The sequence below is a fragment of the Emys orbicularis genome, chromosome 1, assembly GCF_028017835.1.
Source record: "Emys orbicularis isolate rEmyOrb1 chromosome 1, rEmyOrb1.hap1, whole genome shotgun sequence".
Lineage (NCBI taxonomy): Eukaryota > Metazoa > Chordata > Testudines > Emydidae > Emys > Emys orbicularis.
Window position 1 is genome coordinate 235,528,161 of NC_088683.1, and position 25,535 is coordinate 235,553,695.

Sequence of the window (25,535 nt, forward strand, 5' to 3'; positions counted from 1 at the left end):
CTTTGTGTTTTCTCTCATGCTACCCCTCATGCTTGGAAGGTGCTCCCCATAAACATCCGCATAACTAACTCATTACCCTACTTCAAAATCCTCCTTTGCCTGATGCCTACAAAATCCTGATAATGGTTAGACCACTGGTGTGCTCATATTACTGCCAATCATGCTGACCAATATTGTCTTATTGTTTCCTTGTATTCCCCCATCTGTCTAGGTCCATCTATTGTCTCTTCTTTTTATACTAAGATGATAAGCTCTTTGGGGCAAGGACGGTCTTCTGTTCTGTGTTTGTACAGCACTTAACATAATGAGATTATGGTTCTCGGGCTCCTCGTCAGTTTGATAATACAAAGTATAAATTATAAACAATAATAATCTACAGAATGGATTCATTTTGCATATATTTGCTAATCCACCAGGCCAAAGGATTGATTGTTGCAACTGTGGTTACTACAAATGGGAGGGTTATGGGAAAAAGAAGGAGTTTCAGGATTAATCACCCTACCTGGAATTCCATGGGGTGAGGTAGAGAAGTAGATTCATAGATTTTATGGTCAGATGGGACCCATTATGATCATCTAGTCTAACCTGCTGCATAACACATGCCATAACCTTCACCCAATAATATTTGTACCAAGACCATAACTTCTGTTTGAGCTCTTGCATATCTTTTAGAAAGATATCCAGTCTTGATTTAAAGATTTCAAGTGATACAGAATATACCACGTCCCTAGGTAAATTGTTGCAATGGTTAATTACCCTCACTATTAAAAATTTGTACCTTACTTCTAGTCTGAATTTCTCTAACTTCATTATGCCTGTTTCTGCTAGATCAGTGGTTCTCAAACTTTTGTACTGGTGACCCCTTTCACATAGCAAGCCTCTGAGTGCGACCCTCCTTATAAATTAAAAACATGTTTTTATATATTTAACACCATTATAAACTCTGGAGGCAAAGAGGGGTTTGGGGTGGAGGCTGACAGCTCGCGACCCCCCATGTAATATTCTCCCGACCCCCTGAGGGGTCCTGACCCCCAGTTTGAGAACCCCTGTGCTAGATCAAAGTGCTGTCTATTATCAGAAATCTCTTCCCCATGTAAATATTTGTTGGCAGTAACCACCTTTCTCTTGGATCAAGACTGAGCTTGATCTTAAACTTCTCGTTATTAGGAATGTTTTCCAGATCTCATATTATTTTTGTAGCTCTTTTAAACCCTTTGTAATTTTTCAAAAAAATTTTTTTTTGAAGTCTGGACATCAGAACAGAACATAATATTCTAGTAATGCCACTAATGCCATATACAGCGGTAATATCCCCTCCCTACTCTTATTTGATTTCCCCCTGCTTATACATCCAATAATTGTGTTCTCTTTCTTAGCTACAGCATCACACTGGGAACTCACATTCCATTAGTGATCTCCCTTGCCTTCTAAATTCTTTTCAGTGTCACTGTATTCCAGAATACAGTCCCCATCTCTGAAGCATGAACACCTACATTCTTTGTTTCAGACATATAACCTTGGATTTTTCTGTATTAAAACTAAAACGCCTTTGTTTAAATGAGCCCACCTCACCAAGTGATCCAGATCAGTGTGTAAAACTGACCTGACCACATCCTTATTTACCACTTCACCAATTTTCAGGTCATCTGCAAATTTTATCTTTTCTTCCAGATCATTGATAAAGATCTTGAACAACATTGGTCCAAGAACAGATCCCTGTGGAACCTAACCAGAAACATCCCAATTGCATGAATATTCCATATGTACAACTACTTTTTGAGGTTTAATTAGTTAATCAGTTTTTAAACTATCTAGTATGGACTACATTGATTTTCTATAGTGCTAATTTTTTATCAGAATCTCATGTGGGAGTAAGTCAAATGCCTTACAGAAGTCAAAATATATTATGTCAACGTAGTTACCGTTGTCAACCAAATTTATAATCACATCAAAAATTATATCAAGTTTTTTAACAAGACCTGTTGTCCATAAAACCATGCTGACTGGCATTAGTTATGATTCCATGCTTTAATTCTTTACTGATTGTGTTCCTTATCAGCCTTTCCCTGAGTTTACCAGTATCAATGTGAGACTAAATGATCCATAGTTACCTGGATCATCCCATTTACCCTTATAAAATATTGGAACAAGATTTACGTTTTTCCATTCCTTTGGAACTTTCCCAGTAATCTAAAATTTGTTAAAATTTAACAATAATGGTTAAGAGAGATCCTCAATCAATTCTTTTAATTCTCTTGGGTACAAGCTTTCCGGTCTAGTAAGGTATTAAGCGAGATAAAGTAACCTTTGAGGTTTATTGATGAATTTTTCAACTTTAAAAGGCTTGAACTTCCTCCATAATCATGTCATTAGAGTATTTTCATGAGGAAGTGCACAGTACCCACAGGTACCTTTGCCATGACAATGTTTGAATTAACCTCAAGCAACCTGCTGCCTCACAGCTGTGAAATATTTGTAATGATCTAGGAATATTCCTGCTTTGTATGGCTTTGCCTACTTGTCTTGTGCATGTTTCCTTTTGTCATCTCTCCCTACTCACACACATTTTAAGGGCAAAAGCTTAGAATTCTCACAAGAGAACATTAAAAGGAGAGAAAAGGAAAATTGAGCACATGTTTTCTTTTTAAATTACTCTGATGTTGCTATTTGATTTATATTCTTGATGTTTTGTGAGCTGGGTGGATGCTCACATTCCAATATAAAATATCATAGATGGAAATCTAGAAAATCCCTGGTTTTGCAGAGTCTATCAACTGTAGATGACAACTCAAACTATATTACAAAAACCCACAGGATATCAAATTTACAATCATTAGAAACGCTTGTTTAGACATTTTTAATTTACTATCTTGTCTTTCTATATTGTTTATGCTACAAGGTGGCACAGCATCTTACAAGCTGAGATTTCTTTATTTGTGTTACAAAAAATACAAGTTTAAAACTCCATAAGGGAAAAGAGCATAAGCATGGCTCAGAAACAGGGCCGGCTCTAGGCACCAGCACTTTTCAAGGGGCAGCATTCCAGCATTTTGGAGCGGCACTCTGGCTTTTTTTTTTTTTTTTGCTTGGGGCGGTAAAAAACTTGGAGCCGGCCCTGCTCAGAAAGTCAATACCAATTGTATAGTACATGCTTCTTAAAAAAACAGATCTGCTGGTACAGGATTACTTATAGTTCTCTTTTACCGTGCAACACTGTACCTGTACACAACTGGATCAGATACTACTACTAGGACTATGCATAGTATCCAGGACCAAATGTGTTTGGTTTGAGTTAGTTTTTCCTTTAAATTATTAGTGCCAACTTCTGTTCTCAACTATATAATTTATATATGGAGTAAATCCAGTGATGTCAGTGGAGTTACTCTGTATTTACTCTAATGCATAATAAAGTTAGGGAAATATAGCTTTCTGTGTCAACTAAAAGTTGCATGTGAAGTAGAAACATAATGTTTTCCCCCTGCAAATGCTAAAAAATACTGGAAAATAGTAGAGGAAAAACATCCAGAAGAGCCTTATTCCACCATAATTTCGATCTTGCCATTCATCGGGAGGTCCATATAGTTTCCTTTTGAATCATTCCACAGCATCAGTGTGTGTGTTGATGGCGGGTAGGAATGCGAAGACTGCCATCTTTGGTTTTTGCTGTCCCGTAGGGGAAAATTATTGCACAACACCGTGATGTGGAATCATTTACATTAAAAACAATATAACAATGCAAATATACAACAGAAAGTAATTTCAAGGATTCTAAGGTATGGCTGTATCCTCCATGCATCCTTTTTAGATGTTCAAAAGCCTTTTAGAGTGAAACCCCAATCAGCTTGTTTTTCAAAATTAAGTTTTAGATCAAATTTTATTTTTCTCAGCCCTTGCTTTCCATCACCAGATCACAGACAGCAGCAATGTCCTGTTCTAATGAGCCAGATGATTAGAGGGGAAACAGGCAGTGAGTGCTGTGCAGATGGGGGAAAGAAGGCCAGTGCTAGCCTCTCAGAGGGCCTATTATGCATAGAACTTCCAATAAGCTTCAATGGACTACATGCTGGGATAACTAGCAGGAGCACCCTGATCTCTCCGAACAGTGATCCAGATTTGAGTTTCCACTCCAAATAGCTGCTGAGATTTTGATCCCATCTGCCTATTCTAATGGGGCCAGAAAGTTTTTTCCTAGAGCTGGTTAAAAAAAAGGGACGTTTTACTAAAATTTATGGGTTTTTTTTAATTTTGAAATTCAAAAATTTTCAACTAGGTCTAGTTATCTCTAACCAGGTGCAGAGACCAATTCTAGGCCTGTTGGGACAGTGGGTGTCAGTTCCTGGACAATGCACTTGCCCTACACATCAGCAAAGCAGCACTCTTATCGGCTGCTGTTAGCTAGGAAGTTAGCAGGCTGGGAAAAAGAAAATGGAGCCTCTAAAATTAAACATCAATTTGAAAGTATTTTTTAAAAGCACAGATTACAGTTTTACTCTAAAAGACCCTCCTATGTTTGGAAAGAGAGCGGTCAGAAGAGCAGAGGGAAGGGAAGACAAAGAGAATTCCACTTGCACCATTAGATTCACAGTGACATTGATTATACACAAAAATCAGATATTTACACACACAAATAACCATTTAGAAATGTACTTATCTGCAGCCCAATGAAAAGCTTATTTGCAGAAAATCTCACTTCATTTGACAAGTATCTGACTGAAATATTCTTAAGTGGCTAAAAAACCCCAAGGGATTAAGTAATTGCGCTTTGTGCATATGCTGCCAAAAATAACTTTGGCTAGTATGACATAATTCTACTAGACATTTGTTAACATAATGCTTTTTATTTTCTTGTTTTGCCTAACTTTTGCACCTTTGTATGTCTGCCCTATTATCATGGGGAATGGTTTCAAAGACATGTGGTTTTGTGCAGGGAGTATTTAGCCTGGGTTTTCCATTCTCTAATGCTCAATGCAATTTTGTTGACACAACACAATACAATAAATTGGTTTTCTTCTCTCTCTCTCTCCATCTGTGACCCGTGTTCTGATGAAAGACAAGTAATTTACCTGACTCCTGGAGATAGCGATACACCAAGAAATTCACTTCGTCACTGGTTATGCTCATCTTAGCCCCACCTCAATATGATGAGGTTTACAAGAAGTGTGATCCACGCTCTGTTCAAAGGGGGGAAGAAAACAAAAGAGTTTTTGTTCTATTTTGATTTACTATATTATTTGCTACCAGAACTAAGGAACATTATTTAAAGGGGCACAGTTAATATTTTAAAGGCTAAAATATTTACATTTATTACAGTTGTGATTCAACCTGTATGCAAGAGATGCAAAGAGAGCGTTGTAAATGTTGAAAGCACTTCAGCTTTACTACAGTTCTCTTGGATACCCCCTTCAGTGTATGAGTACACTCTGATCAGCACTACTGGCAATTACAGTCAATGCATAGTACACCACACCACACCTAACCTTTTCCAGCCCAAACTTTATAATCTGGTCTTCTGCCTAGTGGTTTATCCACGTGAGAAACAGACAGTTTCTCAAAAATAGACAGCTATCAAAAATAGCACAATGTTACTCAGAGAACTTAAATAAAATAGCAGTAAAATTATAAGCAACTCCAAAAAGAACAAATAGCAAATGCATATTTATAGGGAATAATGCAGAACACTTTGTGCAGAACGATGTATATGCACACATCTCTGCATAATAAAAAGTTGTAATGTCTCAAGTATTCGGTGGTTCATAAAGCACAAGAGTCAAGCTTGGATGATTTACTAAAATAACCATAACCTTTAAAAAGAAAGACAGTTTTGCATGACTAGTTTGGGTATACTTTGTGATAAAAAAAAAAGCCAAATGCTATATATTAAGACGTTATTTTGTATTTGAGGTTCTCTCTCTAAATCTCGATGACAATTTTTTTTGTTCTGGTTTAGTTGGTTCAGAAAATTCACCATAACAGCTTTAAATACTTTAAGTGAGCCATACAGCTCTGACAGCCACACCGAACACATAACCACTATGTAAAGGTTTGGAAGTAAGAGCATGCTTACACATTATAAATGAAGAATTTTGTAGGAGTCTGCTGTTTGTTTTAATTTCTCAAATGTCTCTTCTTGGCAGGCAGGATGGTCTTTGTTCACTGAAAACCTCTTCAGTAATTCCTGTTGCCTAGAGTAGCACCTGCTACTGTAGGCAGTGCTGATCAACTACAAGTTTCCCCCACTGATGATCTAAACCAGCAGGTCGTTCATGACTGTAACAGATGTCTTTGCATATTTATGTAAATAGAATTCTTCTGAACTTCATTACGCCTTTTATTCCCCTTCCCTGTTCTATTTCAGCAATGGCTCAGATGCTGTATTTCCACCACAACCAATACCTTGGATATTGGGTTCTATATTACAGGCGTTTGCACCTCATGCAAAAGAGAAAATACATAGCATGTTCTCCTCCTCCTATGATTTTGTGATTAAAGCACGGGTCTGGGATTCGGGACATCTAGGTTCAATTTCCGTTATGCTACAGTCTCCCTATGTGTCCCTGGGAAAGTCAATTGGTCTCCCTGTACCTCAAGTTCTTCATCTATGAAGTAGGGGTAAAACTTCCCTATCCACAGCAATGTTGAGAGAATAAATTCATTACTATATGTGAGGAGGGCGGATACTAAGGTGATGGATATCATAGAAGACAGATAAATCTACCTTTGTGAACTACAGGATTTTGCATTTAATGGCAAAAATGCACATTAAAAGAGCACTTTTTATAAATCCCTACAAAGAGCCTACTTAAAAAAGGAAACCTTTAAATACAACTTTACTGCTGTCTACTAGAGTAAATAGTATTTGAATAATTCTAAATAATTCACCAAGCATCCCTTTTGTATAATACACTCAAAACAATCAAAGCCCCCAAAGACATTAGTGATGCCTGTTAAAGCCATTTTTATCTCCATCTATTTGATTACATTTAAACATATATTCCTATCACAACTGTCCATTCCTACAGCAGTGATAACAAGAGTGTAAGAAACTGTGACAGCGCTGGTTTAAAAAAAACCCACCAACCCTTTTTTTAGTATCTTAAAAATAGCACTTTCATTTCCTTGGTGGTAGGAAAGATGCTAAAGTTAAAACCTCTTACAAAAATTCAGTTTCAGTGATGACGTACATTGTGCTGCTGTGAGCATTATTAATAATATCTCAAGAAATTACAAGTGCTGCTCCTGGGATACATCTTATTAGGTTGAGTTATTAATATCATAATCTTTCCTCATACAGAGGTTCTTTTTCCCCCCCCAGACAACACCTTTGTTAAATGAATTAAAAGCCAGAGGAAATCAGTCTGACTGCAAAATAAATAGTTTGGCAACTCCAGAGAAAGCCTCCATAGCAGCTACCTTTCTCCCTTTTGTATTAGAATTCCAAACACACTAAGGAGCTGGATTGATAATGCATTTTCCCTGAAGTCAGTGAACAGGAATTACTTTGACATATGTGTCAGATCATATCTTTATACACATTGTTACCATCCCATAAATAACCAGATGATCCCCGCTCATGCATTTAAGTTCCCCCCTCCTGCAGATGCCAATGCAGCAATAAGATACACAACCATGGGGCTCCATCCATCTGAAATGATCCAGAGATCTTGGCTCTGCCCCAGAGTAATCTATTCATTAGAAATTCAGCTGAGCCATGAAAGACTATACTAAATTTCATTAACCCTGCCTTCTGACTTCCCCCATCCCCACACAAAAATACCCCAAACCTGATATCAGACTATGGAAAAGACAGTCGGGAGGAGAGGAACATAATTGTCTCTTGTGTAGCTCTAAGGCCTGGTCCACACTAACCCCCCACTTCGGACTAAGGTACGCAAATCCAGCTACGTTAATAACGTAGCTGAATTCGAAGTACCTTAGTCCGAACTTACCGCGGGTCCAGACGCTGCAGGCAGGCTCCCCCGTCGATGCCGCGTACTCCTCTCGCTGAGCTGGAGTACCGGCGTCGACGGCAAGCACTTCTGGGATCGATCCCAGAAGATCGATCGCTTACATCCGGACCAGGAAGTAAGTATAGACGTACCCTAAGTCTGATTCAGGAACAAAGAAACAAAACAAAACAAAAATCCCTCCCGCACAATAAAACTCAGTCCATCTCTAAAATCCTGAGAAAACCTCCAGTTGAAAGCTGGGGTGGAGTGGGGTGTGTGTGTGGTAACCAAATGTTCTCCCCTCATTAGTGGTGATCAATATTGTCTAGATTAATACTCCTTCTCTCTCCTTTTTTTAAGTAGTGCTCAGAGACAACATTAATGTGCTTATGGGGCTGTTTCACATTTAAACTAAAGTGATAACATTTGAGTTCACTGTAACATAATTAAGTTCACAACACACAACAACAGGCAGTCGGTCAAATCACATCCAAGCTCTTTTTTACCTGAAACGCCTTTTCTCATAACCAGTTACATGTTATGGAGGGTCTGATTAGCTTCAACTATACACAGAAAAAAATGAGTCCCGATCTTGCACATACGCATGCTTGGGCTTAAAGTTAAGCATGTAAGTAGCACCAATAAAGTCAACGGGACTAGTCATATACTTAAAATTAACCCACAGTACTGTTGACCCCAAGCGTTTAAGAATGAGGAGTGTGTGTTTATAAAATCAGGGACTTACCTTGCATTATCCACAGGCATTTAACTACCTTCAGTTATTTAAATTATAAAACTTGAAAGGGTGGTGTACAAGAGTTTGCCGGGGCTCGACCCTCTCCGGGGAGCCACGCCGACGCACTACCTACTGGGGCTTGGGCATTTGGTCTGGCTGCAGGTTCTCCCCCGGCAGTCCATGCAATCTTGAAAGATACAGTAAGCCCGACCCTGGCTCAGGGCGGGCACCAATGTTATGTCAGGGCTCAGACCCTCAGTCAGGGTTGAGCAACAATCAAACCAAGTACTTAAGCCCAGGCCCTAGGTCAGGGCGGGGCAACAAACGCTGAGTCAAGCACTCAGGCCCTCAGTCAGGGCTGAGCAACAGTAAGCAAAGTATTTAAGCCCAAGCCCTAGGTCAGGGCGGGGCAACAAACGCTGCGGCAAGCGCTCAGGCCCTCAGTCAGGGCTGAGCAATTAGTAATAGGCCTAAGGCTCAACAGGCCTGGGAGAGGGGGAGACTGCCACCCACGGGTTGGGTGGCAGGGGGGACGCAGGCCCTCCCACTCCACTGCGTCCCAGCCCGGGGCCCTAGCAGTGGCAGAAGGCCCGCTGCTTAGTCAGTGGGGATCCTGGCCGCAACACACTGACATAGGCTCTGGCAGTCCTGCAGCCAGACTGGGGTCGGCTGCCCCCGGGCTACTTCCACACTCCCCCTCAGGGCCTACCTGGGGGCTGGTTTCGGCCTCGGGGAGATCCTGGACCATGGGTTCGTCAGGCCAGGGATCGTTCGGCAGGTCCGGCAGCTCCTCCGGATAGTAGGCACAGGGCAGGCCCGGCAGCTCCTCCGGGTAGCGGGCGCAGGGCAGGCTCGGCGGCTCCTCCGGGTAGCGGGCGCAGGGCAGGCCCGGCGGCTCCTCTGGGTAGCAGGCGCAGGGCAGGCCCGGCGGTTCCTGGCGGCCGCCCTGGTCCGCGGAGGTTTCCCAGCCCCGAGCTAGGCTGGAGACGTCTGGTCTCTCTGGCGGCTGGGACCTGACTGAGTTCTGAGGGCGAGCCTTTGTACTTCCGGGTCGCCGCCTGACCCCCTGAGGGGCGGGCTCAGAGCTCCCTAGCTCCGCCCACTCCGGCCTCCAGATGGGCTCTTCCCCCTCCGGGGCGGCGGGGAGCCACACTGACTCACTAAACCCCCCCCCCCCTCAAGTCTTGCTCCTGGTCTTCGGGGCCAGACCCGTCCGTCCCCCCTAGGCGGGACAGGAAGTCTGCGTTTGCATGTTCCTTACCAGCCCTATGCTGGATGGTGAAAGCGTAGGGTTGTAAGGCCAGATACCACTGCAGTAATCGGTCATTGTTATTCTTCATCCTCATCAACCATCGGATGGGGGCATGGTCCGTGACTAGAGTGAATGGCACGCCAAGGAGGTAGTATCGCAGGGCGTCACAGGCCCATTTTATGGCGAGTGTCTCTTTCTCGACCACGGCGTAGTTCTTTTCATGGGGGAACAATTTTCGGCTCAGGTATAGAACCGGGTGGTCTTCTCCATCAATTTCTTGGGATAGGACGGCCCCCAGCCCTACCTCTGAGGCATCCGTCTGCAGGATGAACCCCCGGTGGAAGTCTGGGCTGTATAGGACCGGCTCCTGGCAAAGACACGTCTGGAGTGTCCGGAAGGCGTTTTCACTGTCTGGGGACCACCGCACCTGCCGGGGGCTATCCTTCGTCAACAGTCCGGTTAAGGGAGATGGATGCAAACTGGAAAATGAATTGTCGATAGTACCCGACGAGTCCCAGGAACTGTCGGACTTGGCGTTTCGTGGTGGGCGTCGGGCAGGCTGCCAGGGCTTGTACTTTTCCGACAAGGGGCTTCACTCGTCCTCCCCCTATAGTGTACCCCAAGTATGTGGTCTCCTGCCATCCGACCCGGCACTTCTTCGGGTTGGCTGTTAGTCCCACCTGCCGCAGGGCCCTCAGGACCGCCGCCACCCATTCCAGGTGGTCTTCCCAGTGCCGGCTATAGATCATGACGTCATCCAGGTAGGCTGCCGCAGTCTTGATGGGGCCGTAGAAGGCGATCCATTAGCCGCTGGAACGTTGCCGGGGCCCCATGGAGACCAAAAGGCATCTGGGTGAACTGGTACAGTCCCATAGGAGTGGCGAACGCGGTCTTTTCCTTAGAGGGGTCATCGAGCGGGATCTGCCAATACCCCTTACTGAGGTCAAGGGTGGTGATGAACCGGGCCTCACCTAGGCGGCCCAGCAACTCGTCCACACGGGGCATCGGATAGGCGTCGAACCGTGAGATGGCATTCACCCGTCGGAAATCTATACAAAAGCGTCGGGTGCCGTCAGGCTTGGGTGCCAAGACCACCGGGCTACGCCACTCACTCTTGAGATGGCTCGATGACCCCCAAGGCCAGCATGGCCTGTACTTCTTCCTCCACCTCCTGGCGCATCCGGTACGGCAGTGGTCTGGTCGTTTCTCGGATTACCTTCCCTGGCTCAGTTTGGACCGAGTGATAGACCAGGGTCGTGTACCCGGGTAGGGCCGTGAAGGTTCCTGGGAAAGCCTGCAGGAGACACTTGGCCTGCTTGCGCTGCTCCTCCGTAAGAGTGTCGTCGAGCAGGGGGGTCCTCGGTCTGGCGTGCGTGGGGGCCGAACTCAGGCTCGGGTGGGTAAGGATTAATCAGCAGGCCCTCCCGCTCCCGCCACGGTTTCAACAAGTTTACGTGGTACCGCTGCGTCTTCTTGCGCCGGTTGGGCTGGCGGATCTTGTAGGTGACGGGCCCCACCTTCCGAGCTACCTCGTAGGGTCCCTGCCAACGGGCCAGTAGCTTCGACTCGCTCGAGGGCAGGAGGAGCAGGACCCGATCACCGGGTTCAAAGTCACGTACCTGCGCCTCCCGGTTATAAGTCCGTTCCTGCCTGTTCTGGGCGGCCTTTAAGTTTTCACGGGCCAGGGTCTCAGCCTGAGCAAAGTACTCCTGCAGCTGGAGGACATATTGCAGGAGGCCCTGGGTTGGAGAGGGGGACTGCTTCCAGGTTTCTCGCATTAAGTCCAACAGGCCCCGTGGACGGCGCCCGTACAACAGTTCAGATGGGGAGAACTTGGTGGAGGACTGGGGTACCTCGCGGATGGCTAACAGCAGGGGAGGGAGCAACTGGTCCCACTGTCGCAGCTCCTCCGGGGGGAACTTCCGCAACATTTCTTTGAGGGTCCGGTTAAATCGTTCCACCAACCCGTCTGTCTGCGGGTGGTAGACGGAGGTCTGTAACTGTTTGACCCCCAGGAGCTTGCAGACCTGCTGCAACAGGCGGGAGGTGAAATTCGTGCCTTGATCCATTAGGATTTCTTGGGGCAAACCCACCCGAGCAAAGACCTTCACCAGTTCTCCGGCGATGGTCCGGGCAGTGGTGCTCTGCAACGGAATGGCCTCTGGGAAACGGGTGGCGTAGTCCACGATGATCAGGACATACTGGAACCCCAACGCACTTTTTGGGAGGGGGCCCACCAGGTCCATGCCACCCGTTCAAATGGTGTTTCCATTATAGGCATGTACCAGGGGTGCCCTGGGTACCCGTTGCGGAGCGGCTACCTGGCACTCCGGGCAGGAGCTACAATAGTTCCTCACCTCCTGGTGAACACTGGGCCAGAAGAACCGCGTTAGAATCCGGGCAAGGATCTTCTCCTGACCCAGATGTCCAGCAGCCGGGATGTCATGCGCCAGCTTCATCACGGCGCGCCGATGACACCGCGGTACCAGCAGCTGCATTTGGGGCTCCTTCGTACGGGAGTCACGGTCCACCCGGTAAAGACGGTCCCAGCGTAGTTCGAAGTGGGGCCACTGGGTCGCGCGTTGGGGGTCAATGATGGTCCCATCGACTGCCGCTAGTTGTTCATAGGCCCCGCTAAGGGTAGGGTCAGCTCTCTGGTCACGGCAGAAATCGGTATGGAGGAGGGGCTCAAACTCTGGCCCAGGCCGGGGTTTGTCGGCTTCTCCAGTTCCTGCTTGGGTTCTGGGGTCCCGGGCTCCTCTTCCGGTAGGGCCCCCTGGGACTCTCCCTCCAAGGCCGGAGTTGACCGGAGGATCTCCTCAAAGGCAGGCTAGTCCCGCCCCAGGATCACCGGGTACGCCAGTCGAGGGGCTAAGCCAACAACGATTCGGCGGGTGACCCCAGCCACTGTTAACCGGACCCAGGCACTAGAGTACAGCCGGACATCCCCATGGATGCATTGCAGGTGAATTGTCCCTAAGTGGGGGTCCGCCTGGGGTCCCAAAGCCTGGCGAACTAGTGTCTGGCCGCAGCCTGAGTCGATCAAGGCCTCGGTGGAATGGTCACCGACAACTACCGGGACCGTGATCTTGGGACCCTGTGGTAGCCGGGCCCTGGTGTCCCCTGCACAGACCTGACCGAAGCTACAGTCCATGTCCGTGCACTCCCGTTGCAAGTATCCTGACTTCCCACAACGGAAGCAGGGCCCCAGTTCAGGGTGACCGCCACGGGAGGGGGCTCCCCTCGGACTCCTAGGGGGACTCCGGGGAACCCTCACGACACTCGGCACGGGGGTGAACGGTCCAGGCCGAGGGGGAGGTTCCGGGCGTCTGAGCCGAGGTCCCGGGCGGGTCTCTTGCCCGCGGCCCAGGTTCCGCGGACCGGTCAGGGCGTCCCCTTTCCGTTCGGTGTTCGGCCGTTCCGGTCCGGGGTTCTGAGCTCGGAGGGCGGGTCCCACTGGTGATTCGGCCGTGAGGAAGTCTTCCATTAGCGCGACGGCCGCCGCTAATGTCGCCGGTCGGTGGCGGAGCACCCAGGCCCGTCCTCGCGTCGGGAGGATGTGTACAAATTGTTCGAGGATAACTTGCTCTGTAACCTTCTCTGCTGTCCTCGTTTCTGGCTGTAGCCACCGCCTACACGCCTCCTTCAGAGCTTGGGCCACCAGCCTGGGTCTGGTGCCCGTGAGGTACGTTTGGCTCCGGAACCGCTGCCGAAACGTCTCTGGGCTGACATCTAAGGCATCCAAAATTGCGGCCTTCACCCGGCTATAATCCCTTGCATCTTCCGCAGCCAGCCCCCTGTATGCCGTCTGGGCAGTCCCTGTTAGGTAGGGGGCCAGAAGGGTGGACCATTGGACCTGGGGCCACCCCGCGACCAGTGCCACCCATTCAAACGTTACCAAAAACGTCTCAGGGTCATCGTCGGGGCCCATCTTGGTTAGTCGCACCGGGACGGCGGTGCGGGGCGACCCAACCCCGTCCCCTGGCTGCAGGTCTACGGGGTGCGGCATGGTGGTCACAAGTTGCTGCAGCCGGTCTCCCAGCTGCTGAATGAGCTGCTGCTGCTGCTGGAGTTGAGCGGCATGCTGCTGCTGCTGTTGCTGAAGTTGGGCAGCAGCCTGCTGTTGTTGATGCTCGAGCTGGGCAGCTGCCTGTTGCTGCTGCTGCTGAACGTGGGCGGCCTGCTGTCGCTCGTGACTCTCGGCCAGCAGTTGAAATAGTCGCTCCATCTCCATGGTTCTCTTGGGGAGTCTCTCCCCCTCAGGCCCTTCTCACAGGGCCAAGGGATCACTCCCCACTTCTGGTACCACATGTACAAGAGTTTGCCAGGGCTCGACCCTCTCCGGGGCGGCGGGGAGCCACACCGACGCACTACCTACTGGGGCTTGGGCACTTGGTCTGGCTGCAGGGTCTCCCCCGGCAGTCCTTGCAATCTTGAAAGATACAGTAAGCCCGACCTTGGCTCAGGGCGGGAACCAACGTTATGTCAGGGCTCAGACCCTCAGTCAGGGCTGAGCAACAATCAAACCAAGTACTTAAGCCCAGGCCCCAGGTCAGGGCGGGGCAACAAACGCTGCGGCAAGCGCTCAGGCCCTCAGTCAGGGCTGAGCAACAGTAGTAGGCCTAAGCCTCAACAGGCCTGGGAGAGGGGGAGACTGCCACCCACGGGTTGGGTGGCAGGGGGGACGCAGGCCCTCCCACTCCACTGCGTCCCAGCCCAGGGCCCTAGCAGCGGCAGAAGGCCCGCTGCTTGGTCAGTGGGGATCCTGGCCGCAACACACTGACATCGGCTCTGGCAGTCCTGCAGCCAGACTGGGGTCGGCTGCCCCCGGGCTACTTCCACACTCCCCCTCTGGTCCTACCTGGGGGCTGGTGTCGGCCTCGGGGAGATCCTGGACCATGGGTTCGTCAGGCCAGGGATCGTTCGGCAAGTCCAGGAGCTCCTCCGGGTAGCGGGCGCACGGCAGGCCCGGCGGCTCCTCCGGGTAGCGGGTGCAGGGCAGGCCCGGCGGCTCCTCTGGATAGTAGGCGCGGGGCAGGCTCGGCGGCTCCTCCAGGTAGCGGGCGCAGGGCAGGCCCGGCGGCTCCTCCGGGTAGCGGGCGCAGGGCAGGCCCAGCGGCTCCTCCGGGTAGCGGGCGCAGGGCAGGCCCGGCGGCTCCTCCGGGTAGCGGGCGCAGGGCAGGCCCGGCGGCTCCTCCGGGTAGCGGGCGCGGGGCAGGCCCGGCGGCTCCTCCGGGTAGCGGGCGCAGGGCAGGCCCGGCAGCTCCTCTGGGTAGCGGGCGCAGGGCAGGCCCGGCGGTTCCTGGCGGCCACCCTGGTCCGCGGAGGTTTCCCAGCCCCGAGCTAGGCTGGAGACGTCTGGTCTCTCCGGCGGCTGGGGCCTGACTGAGTTCTGAGGGCGAGCCTTTGTACTTCTGGGTCGCCGCCTGACCCCCTGAGGGGCGGGCTCAGAGCTCCCTAGCTCCGCCCACTCCGGCCTCCGGATGGGCTCTTCCTCCTCCGGGGCAGCGGGGAGCCACACCGACTCACTACAGGTGGTTATCACTTTTTTTCTTTTAAAAAGTGAGAGTTGGGGTAAACAAAATACCAGGTTTGGGCCTTTTCTTTTCTTTTATTTTCTTTTCTCTCTTTTTCGCTGTTTTTTTAATCCTTAATTTGTATTTTACTCTTTTGTGGGATGCTGGAGGGCTGCACTCTTGCTCAGGGATATGACCAGGAAGCTCCAGGGGGCAGCAGAGGCTGCCTGAAGAGAGGATTTGGGATTTGCCTCTAGAAGCAGAGTCAGCAGCCTGTTAAGGGGGATGAACGTAGGAGAAGCTAATCCTCCCTCCCCTTCAAAATATCCACAGTGATATTCACCTACATTGCCTCAAGCAGAAGAGAGATGAGCCAGCAGGTGAGGAAGACTCACTAATACGGCCCCCTTCTATTTCCTTTCCCCTCCCTGCTGGTGGCTAATCAGAGAGGCAAAGGGCAGTAGACAAGCTGGGCTGGCACTTGCATGACTCATTGAGGGAGTATGGCAGCTCCAGGGTGCTTTGAATGCAAGCTGAACACGGGCTCTTCCTTCTCACTCCACACCCCTCTGTCTCTCATTAAGTGAGATTATACTATTTATCTAGTCACCTAGTAGAGTTGGTTGGGAAATGGCATTTTTCTGCATGAAAACTTTCAGTGACACAACATATTTTTTCATTTTCTAAATCTTCCAAGGAACATTTCAGATTTTCCACACAAATCTGAATGCAAAAGAATTTCAGCCAAACATCAAAATACTTTGATTTGGAAACACTGCCTTAGTGCCTTATGGAGTCAAAGTTCAGGTGCATCCTGCTCCCATTCTCCTCTATAGGCTAGGCTCCCTGGTCAAGCTACGCCTCCCATGATGCACCACTGCCAGCAACACCTATGATGCTCCTCATCTCCTCTCTTGGAGGAGGGGAGGAAGTGCATCATGGGAAACAGTCTGGCCAGAAAGCCCATCCAATAGAAGAGAACAGGATCTGAAAAAAATAAAAATAAAATAAAACTCTGAGGCATCATATTCTAATAAAAATATTTTGGTTTTCTGGTGTTTGGCTTTTTCGATGAAAAGCAACATTTCCTATGGAAAGCAGCCACTTTCCATGAAAAAATTAGTCAACCCCCCACATATTCTGTTGAAAAATAGTTTCAGCAGAAAATTTTCAACCAGCCCTACTATCTGTTTCTAGGCTCTGTAACCAGAGTGTCTAAACACAATAGTCATTGATTAAGAATCAGCATCTTCCTCACCGAGAGGACGGCAATTGTTTTTGTCCCGTACGCTGCGTTTTTGCTCCTTGTCTGTCTTTCATTCCAGATTTCTTCTCTTGAATTGGAAGCCTTATCCTGTTCCACTCCCAGGATGCCAGAAGCTTTGGAGGGCAGGTAGTCTCGCTTTTTCATCTCCCCCTTGCCTCGTAAGCTGCTGCTGATTCAGGCAGATATAATTTAAGCCACCTTTTCTTTTTAAGTAGCTTCTGATAATAGACCAAGTCTGCTGATGACCAGGGGTCAAATTGGGAGAAGAAAAAAGAATGGTGATGTACTCTTTCCAAGCTACACTCAGGTCAGTTGCCAAAATGAGGTACCCTTCATAGTAAATTGTTTATAATATAGACCATGGATGCTCTCTGAACTCCACTGAGCTCTCTCCCTTTATGAGGCTGAAATATGCCCATGGCCTCTGCTGAGCTTCTTGGACTTGGTTCCTTCTTGACTGGGAAAAAGGAATAATTGGTGGCATCTCCTACGTGCCACCCACGTGTGGCACCAAAATGAGATGTCATTCACAGTAAATTTTGGAGTTCTCTGACTCTCCCTTCTTTTTTTCCTCTGTGAGGAATTAAACAGATAACTACACTGATAATTAAATCATCATCATTGGCCATGTAAGTTAACGCCTCAGTGATATGAACGAAGGAGGTCAAACCTGTCAGAGCTATTGTTCCAGGCTCTCTATTGGTTACACTCAGTTCCTATTTTTGAGGCTTTCTTTACAACCATATCACCTAGCAACTTCTTGGTTTTTGTTTTAAAATCAAAAGTTGAGTTTCTGGAGAACAAGAGAAGAGCTTCAAATAAGTGCTGCTGTGGCATACCTTTATGTACTGGCTCAGTCAGGGTCCTCTGAGTGACATTTATAGCAGCTCAGCTCAGGGGCCTAGACCTCCAAGACAAAAGGCATGGGGCTTTCAGGGATCCCAAATAGCCCAACATTAAGACTAGCTTTTTAAAAACCCCAGGAATTATATTTACCTGAGTCTTCTGTTTTTTGTTTTGTTTTTTAAATGAGGGTGAACAAAAATAAATGAATAAAAATCCAGCTAGCAAGATTGAACTTAGGTTCATAAAATTCTCACTGCTACCCACAATCACACATTTTCATAACTGGAAGCAACAACCATGTCTATAATCTATACAATTATTCCTGAAAATCCCTGATGTAAACAAGGAATGGTCCAGCTCTGATACTGACATGTTGAAGTGTATCTTGTACAATTAGTCACTGAATCTGAATCTTGAAGGAAAAGGAAGTGGAGGGAATGAGAGTGGGAATTAAATATTTAATGAAAATAAACCTCTACTTTGCCTTGAAGAGCTCATTCCTGGTGGTAGGAATTAATGGGTCAGATCCTACAATCAAATTTGTGTGGGCAGACCACTACACTCATGCAAAGTCCCAGCAACTACAAGGGGACTCCCTGTGGGATTAAGGATCCATCCATATGTATCTGAATGCAGGAGTAGAGTCATAGCACTCTGAAATATTGATAATGACATGCTTTGGGGCAGACTAATCTCTGATGTGCAAGACACATTCACTGCACACCTTTAAAAGTCTCTGCAACTGTACAAGGTCCCTATTAGAACCGGGCGGGAAAGGATTTTCCATTCTCAGAAATTTGTGTGAGATTTTTGAAACATTTTCCTGTCTCAAATCAGGGTGAAAAGTCAAAAATCTCAAAAAAAAAAAATTGTGAACTGAAAGTAATAAAAAAAAAAATTGATTTGAGTCAATTGAAATGTTTTGGTTTGATCATTTCAAGGTGTTTCATTTCCAATAAACTTGTAACTTTTAAAATATTTTAAAATATAAATTAATGTAAAATTCAAAATAAAATGTTGTTTCCAACTGAAAAAAGTGAACTTTTCGTTTTGAAAATGTCAAAATGGGATGTTGTGACCCTTTATTTTCCCTCCAAATTTTTGGAAACAGGAAATTCATCAAAATTGACCCTTTCCTGCAAAAAAGTTTCCATTTCAGCAAATCAGCATTTTTCAATAGAAAAATGTTTCATTGAAAAATGCCCAGCCAGCTTTAGACTTATATCAAAAGAGGCAAAGTTGTGCACCACCAAGATTAAAGCCCATCCCTATATTTAGGATGTTACTGATGTATAACGTTCCCTTCCCCCCCCCCCCCCCATTTTTACACTTAAAACCTATTAGTTTGCTTGGTTTATTTTTCAGTCCTCAGCTGGTTTTCTTAATGATATCAGCCTCCAGCATTGCAGTTCTGAGAGCTCAAGTGGATCTTTTCCAGCTCCCTCTGCTCTAAAGTGAAAAGGGTTTTTGCTGTATTGATCTTTCCTTCTTGGCACTTTGCTAAGAAAAAAAAACACCCTTCTTAATTAGTGCAATTGTGTTGTATTTCTTTCATGACCTACTTTGAAAAGAGGCAATTTCAATTAGTTTTTTTTTTAAATAAACAAAAATAACTTTAGTGTTTACATGCATACACTATATGAAGAGCTGTAGGAAACCAAGATAAAAGAAGGCTGATGGTAGCTCTAGGGCTCACAGCTGAAATTAGTATCTGAAAATAAGGAGTACGGATTAGAGGCATTAAGAATTGACTATACTATTGGATTTGAGTTGAGAACAGAGATATTGGGTGAAATCCTGGCACCACTGACTAGAAAAACTCCCATTTGACTTCAGCGAAGCCAGGATTTCACTCCTTATATGCACACAAAGGGCTAGATTCACAAAAGGATTTAAGCACCTAACTGCCACCTTAGACACCTAAATCCCGGAATCAGGCCCCAGTGGGATTCCCAAAATCCCCATTCAACTGCTGACAAACTGTAGGCACATGAACTCGCTCAGCACCCTAATTTTTGCACTAAAAGTTCCCTAGGCTCCTATGCTTCTGCCTCTGGACCAATGTTGCCTCTAATTTTTGATGTCCATGTGCGGAATGAAATTTATTATGTGCATCAATATGGAGGTGATGGGTGGCAGGGGTGGGTTCGGAGTGTGGCAGGGGGCTCAAGGCTGAGGCAGAAGATTCGGGTGCAGGGAGGGGGAGGGCTCTGGCTGGGGCCAAGGATGAGGGGCTTGGGGTGCAGACTGCCCCGGGGCTGCGGTGGGGAGCGAGGACTCCCCCCAGCCCTCTCTCACTGCAGCAGCACAGGGTCAGGAGAGGGGTGCCTCTCTCCGGCTGTAGCAGCTCCAGCTGGGCTGGGCTGGGCGTGCCTCTCTGTGTGGGGCTGGGGAAATAGCACCGCCGCCCCAGCCCACAGCCGCATGCGGCTCCGCTCCATGCGGCCCCTCCAGCCTGGCAAAGTTCAGGGAGGGGCCACCCATGGGGCGTCCCCCGACACAGACTCTGCACACCTCTGCGGGCACCTCCAGCTTCAGGGGTTGCTGGCCAAGTGGGCAACTTTGCACAGGGCGGGAGGCTCTGCCTTCTGCCCCCACGGGGGAGGTACTTGCGGGTGGGTTCGAACTACCCATCCCGTAGGGGTTGGGCAAAACCACCCTCAGCTACATCAGCCACTGGAATTGTGCCCCTGGCCGAGCTCTGTGCCTGGATACACGTGCTCCATGGGCCACACAGGGAATCAGTCTTCGCCTCCCCAAGCCCACCGGTTGGCTCGCAAGGCTGGGCGAGCTCGGGGGCGGGCCCAGAGGGATGAGGGGCAGTGGCTGCGGGGGGCCAGGGGCAGCTTGGCACTCCATCCCAGGGAGCGCAGTGGGGTCACAGGACGGCGGCTCGGGCACCTCCTGCTAACTTGCAGTGGCTCATTAAACCCACCAGACGAGTTGGCTGCAGCACAATGGGCTGGGGGCGCCGCAGCTTGGCTTGGGTTTTAATTCCTCTCCACTGCATGTGATCCCCTCCCCCGCCCAGCCCCGGCAGCTCTGGCTGGGCTGGGCCGGAGGAGAGGCGCCTCTCCCCGCCTGCACGGCCCTTGATAACCTACTGCGCGGCTTAGAGGGAACTTAGCTCTGGACATGTGCGCAGCAGCCTCACTCGAGGTGTCTGGACGCCTAAACTCCAGAGTGATGCATGAACCAGGGAAAGATAGGCGTTCCTCTGTCTATTTTAGTTCAGAGACAATATACCCTGAGTGTACAAGTAAATATTTAACTTTTATGTAAATTTTTTCATCCATATTGAAAAAGAACATATACCATTTAGGATTCAACTGCAAAAATTCCAATAGAAGCACGTTCCGTGTGGTTTTTAGCATAACATACTCAGACCTTGCCTACCGGATCAAGCCCCTATACAAAACAGCCAGGGAAGGACCTCCCTCATAACTTTGAGCCCAGTGACTAGGATACTCATTGGCAACGAGTGAGACCCTTGATTCAAGTCCCCACTTTACCTGAGGGAAGGAGTAGGCGGGGGAAAAGGATTTGAGCAGGGATCTGTCGCCTCTCTGGTGAGTGACCTAACCACTAGACTATTCTGATGTGGTGCTCCCTCAGTTTATCTTGTTGAAGCTGTTTCCTTGTGAATAAATAATAAAAGAATCATGGGTCCAGAGAGAACACACACGAGAATGACACTGTAGCCTGTTGGTTAGAGCAGTCTCCTGGGGAGACCCAGGATCCAGTCCCCCTGCTCCAGTGCCTTTTGTATTTTACATTATTTATCCACAGTGTGATTGGATGTTTTTTAAAGTATTTTATTATTATTATATTTTAATTTTATTATTATTATTATTACACCATGGTAATTTTTTTTTCTTCATTCTCCCATAACTCAAAAATAACTGAAAGGATTGAGTTCTAAGTTAAAAATAAAATTAAAAAAAACAACCAAACAAAAATAAAACCTTCAGGCAAACAACAAACATGGAAAATTTCAGTCCCCAAAATAAATATTTTGAAAAACGTGGAACGTGTGAAAGCACTAGTTTATAATGGAAACTATTTAAATATGGCAGACGCCATTTGAAACGTACTATTTTCATAGAGATTGGGTATGAACATAAATAGATAAAGAGCTCTGTCTTCAAATATAACATTAGAAACATTTAGAGGGGAAGAAAGCATTTGCTTATTTCATCAGAAGTAGATAAAAGCTGCCTATTATTTGTTATAATGGATAATGCTAAGGGATTATCAATTTTAACTGCCGCAAGGATAATCAGCGCACAGAATAGGTGCCTATCAATGTAATAACATCAAACATAAATACATGAATCAAGATATATTACTACTGTTAAGCATTTCTAGCATTATTAATTCCATGTACTGGAGATGATCAGATCACACTTCTACTGGTTTTACATGACTTCACTAGCATCACTCCTGATCTCACATTGGTGTGAGATCAAAATTCAGCCCAGTGACAGGTTCGTACTCAGTTAGGCACAGCCTACTTATTTATCTGTCCTTGTCAAGGCAGGCAAGAGTGACAGTCCCTCCTTGCCATTCTAATATTCCTAACAACTGCCTCTGAGGAGACTGTATGGGTGAAACAATAAGATTTATTTTCTATTTCTCTTCAAGTCAGGAAAACAGATAATTCCCTTCCAAAAGGGGTCTCAGTAGAATCTTCTAAATAGTTACTGATCAGATACTGAATTTTGTTAAAGAAGTTATATTTTCCATATGCAAATAGCTAAACATTTTCATACAATAACTTGGTCCAATGTACCCCTTTATATGGATTTTGCTTCAGACAAAAGAATGTGTGCACTGAATACATATTTGTCCCTTTGAAATGTTCTTGGTTCTTTGAAAATCCAGACTGTTAAGTAAACTGGTTTCTTTTATCCGTTTGTTAATCATGTTCTGATATTCTCTAAGTATTTAAATAAAAAAAGATAATTCCCTCACAAAAACCACCATCAAAGTACAGCTGAGATTGAGACTGTATTACCCCTCTAGTGCTAAAGTTGGTAAACAAAACAGAAAACACCCCACACTTCAACTTCACAAACTGATGAATTTTATGGTTAAGCGGGTGAAATCATGGCTCCCCTGAAGTCAGTGAAAGTTTTACTGTTGACTTCAGGGGAGCCAGGATTTCACTCAGAGTTCCAACATCACACATAACTTTACCTTTGTATCCCACCCTCCAGCTGGGACCCTCACCAGATGTTAAACACAAGTTAAGTCTGACCTTTTAAGTGTATTCATTCCAATAGCATGACCTTTAGTTTTATGATACTAACACCCACATCCATGCTCCACTCATATATTGGGCTAGTGGGGTGTGGAGGTGTGGAGAAGTTCTCTGTAAGATTAGACTTTTTGGCTAATAGTAGGGTGGTAAGTGATAGAGAGCCTGGGCTGTATGTGAAAAGTCAGGTGATGTGTGTCTGTGACCTCTAAAACGAGGACAGACTGGAGCTTTGAGTCTGGCCCATTTACTGCAAGAGGTATACAGATCAATGCAAACAATGTGGGGATAGCAGAGATCCATGGCCCATATTGTAATCGTACATTAGATGGTGTAGGGTGGAAAGGGTAAGACAGTTTACTCTGGCCTGTAGGTGAAAGATGAGCAGGCATATGGGGACAGATTTCAAGGGGTTTATGTTGTTTTCTTAGCTGCAGTGCCATTCACTATGACTTTCCTTTATTCCTTGGATCTTTGGATAGCTGGACTGGGGAGGTAGGAGTTTTAAATTCTATTTTTTTTAATTCTTCATAATCTTTGCTGCATAAATTGAGGTTTTATTTTTATTTGATGTCTTTTAGTGGTGGTTTAACAATTATTGAAGGAAACTCTGCCAGTGACGATGTTCTTTGGACCCTTTTTTAGGCCTTTATATGTGTGTGTGCGCGCGCGCGCACGGAGAGGAAAGAGACAAAACACTAGACGTTTGATGGCATCATAATCACAGCTTCAGATATAAATTGGAAAATCTATGGTTAGAGAGCACCATCATGGAAAGTTGCTTGGAATCCTACTTTCTATACACTTGTTGCCCTAGAAGTTAAATTAGACTCTGACTCCCCAAGAATTTCTAAGATAGATATAACAAGTTTTTCAAGAAAATTTTCAAGCTGAATACTTCTCTGGAAGAACTTTATTATGGTATGATACCTATAAATGTTATCATTAAGAACTAGCTTAATTAACAGGAAAATATTTTCCTGTAAAACAAAAAACCTAGATGTTGAGAATAAAACTGAAGCTTTAAATCTAGAAATATTGGGCTTGAGAGTCATTATTAAAGTCTGGAAAGTAATGAGGCTTAGAATGGTTATTCTTTCCCTGCATATTGACAAGGTTTTAAGACTCTGACCTCCCCTCTGGTTTCTGCACCAATTTTGTTGATTCTGGCAAAGCTAGAAGGTGGTGTTCAGGGATTAGGAGAGGTACATGCATTGTTACAGCTGGGATTTTCAAAGGAATCTATGGGAGTGAGACTCCAAATCTCATTGAATTTCACTGGGATTTGGATGCCTAACTCCTTTGAAAATTCCAGCCTACAGTCTCAACAACCGTAGTATTGTATGGGCAAAGAGTCCACTGATTCCCTAATCTGGATTGCAATTAGAGCTTGTTGGGAATTTTTTAACAAAACATTTTCATCAGAAAATGCCAATTAGTTGAACTGAAATGTTTTGTGGGAAAAAAATGGCTTTCAACAAAACTTTCTCCATTCCGGGGAGGGAAGAGAGAGTGTCCTGCCTAATAGCCCCGTGACTAGAGCACTCACTAGAGGTTTGAGAAACCCATATTCAAGTTTCTCTTCTGAGTACAGCAGGACCTGAACCTGCATCTTCCAAATCCCAGGTGAATGCCCTAACCACCACACAACTGGCTATTCTAATGGTGTCTGTTTTTCTCTCTGGTTGTTTGAGAGACATTTTAAAAGGTCTCCATTTCATTCTTGATGAGGAACGGAATAAATGTTTGAAATCTCAAATATCCAGTAACAAAGAAAATGGTTTTAGTAACTGAAGGATGACTTTTTGAATACTCGAGCACTTCCAGTTTACTACTAGAGTAGAGTTTTATTTGAAAGAGCGAAATATTTTCAATCACAATACTTCGTATTTAGCCTTCCATTCAAATGTCTTAATGGACTTTACTAACAGTAACTACTAATTAAGCTTGGCAGTCCTCTTATGAGGTAAGGTAAGTATTAAAATCCTCATTTTACACATGATGAGACTAAGGTAAAGCAAAGTTAAGTGATTTGCCCAAGGTCACATAGTAAGACTGTGGCAGAACCAAGAATGGAACTTCAGGTCTTCTGACTCACAGCCCTGTGTCTTAACCACAAACATATCCTATGTCAGTTCTTGATGAACTACGATGAGGCAAATGATGTTCTCGAGGCAGAGATTAATATTTTAATGGGGAAAAGAAATAGAGGCAAATTATTTCTTAGAAGAAGCTTTTGCTCAGAACATGCTCCTACTGGAATATTTGCAGTTGAATACTAAATGGTATGTGTTGTTTTTTTTCCAATATGGGTGAAAAAAAATACATAAATGTTAAGCATTATTATTCATCCATTGTTTGCTTACAGATGAATCTGCATGAATCATTCTCCTCATAGACAGATTTTATAATTCCTCAGTAGGGATAGATTGTTTACATCTCTTCCCCCCCCCCCCCCCCCATTGCTAACATAAACTGAAGATTTTTGTTATAGAGGAAGCTGGCATCAACACCTGTCATTAAGGTTGACATACTTTTCATTATAAGACCCTATTTTTTCACTTGCTTATAACATGGCCAACTTTAACTATTCGGGCTGTAATGCTCTCTTCCAGGTGTTTGCCTTGGACTAAATGTTTCTGGATGGCTTAAGCAAAAACAGTTTGGTTATTTCAAGAAACCAGATCAGGAGAAAAGATACAGATTTACTGA

General features: G+C 46.1%; 1 protein-coding gene across 1 annotated transcript in view; it reads right to left on the reverse strand.

Moving 5' to 3' along the window:
- Positions 1–25,535, reverse strand: part of TBL1X (transducin beta like 1 X-linked) — a 265,679-nt gene that overhangs the window by 53,701 nt on the left and 186,443 nt on the right. The window contains exon 3 of the mRNA XM_065413092.1: positions 5,064–5,171. Within this exon, the coding sequence (XP_065269164.1) occupies positions 5,064–5,121 (58 nt within the window). The 5' untranslated portion in view covers positions 5,122–5,171. The remainder of the gene's footprint in view (positions 1–5,063; positions 5,172–25,535) is intronic.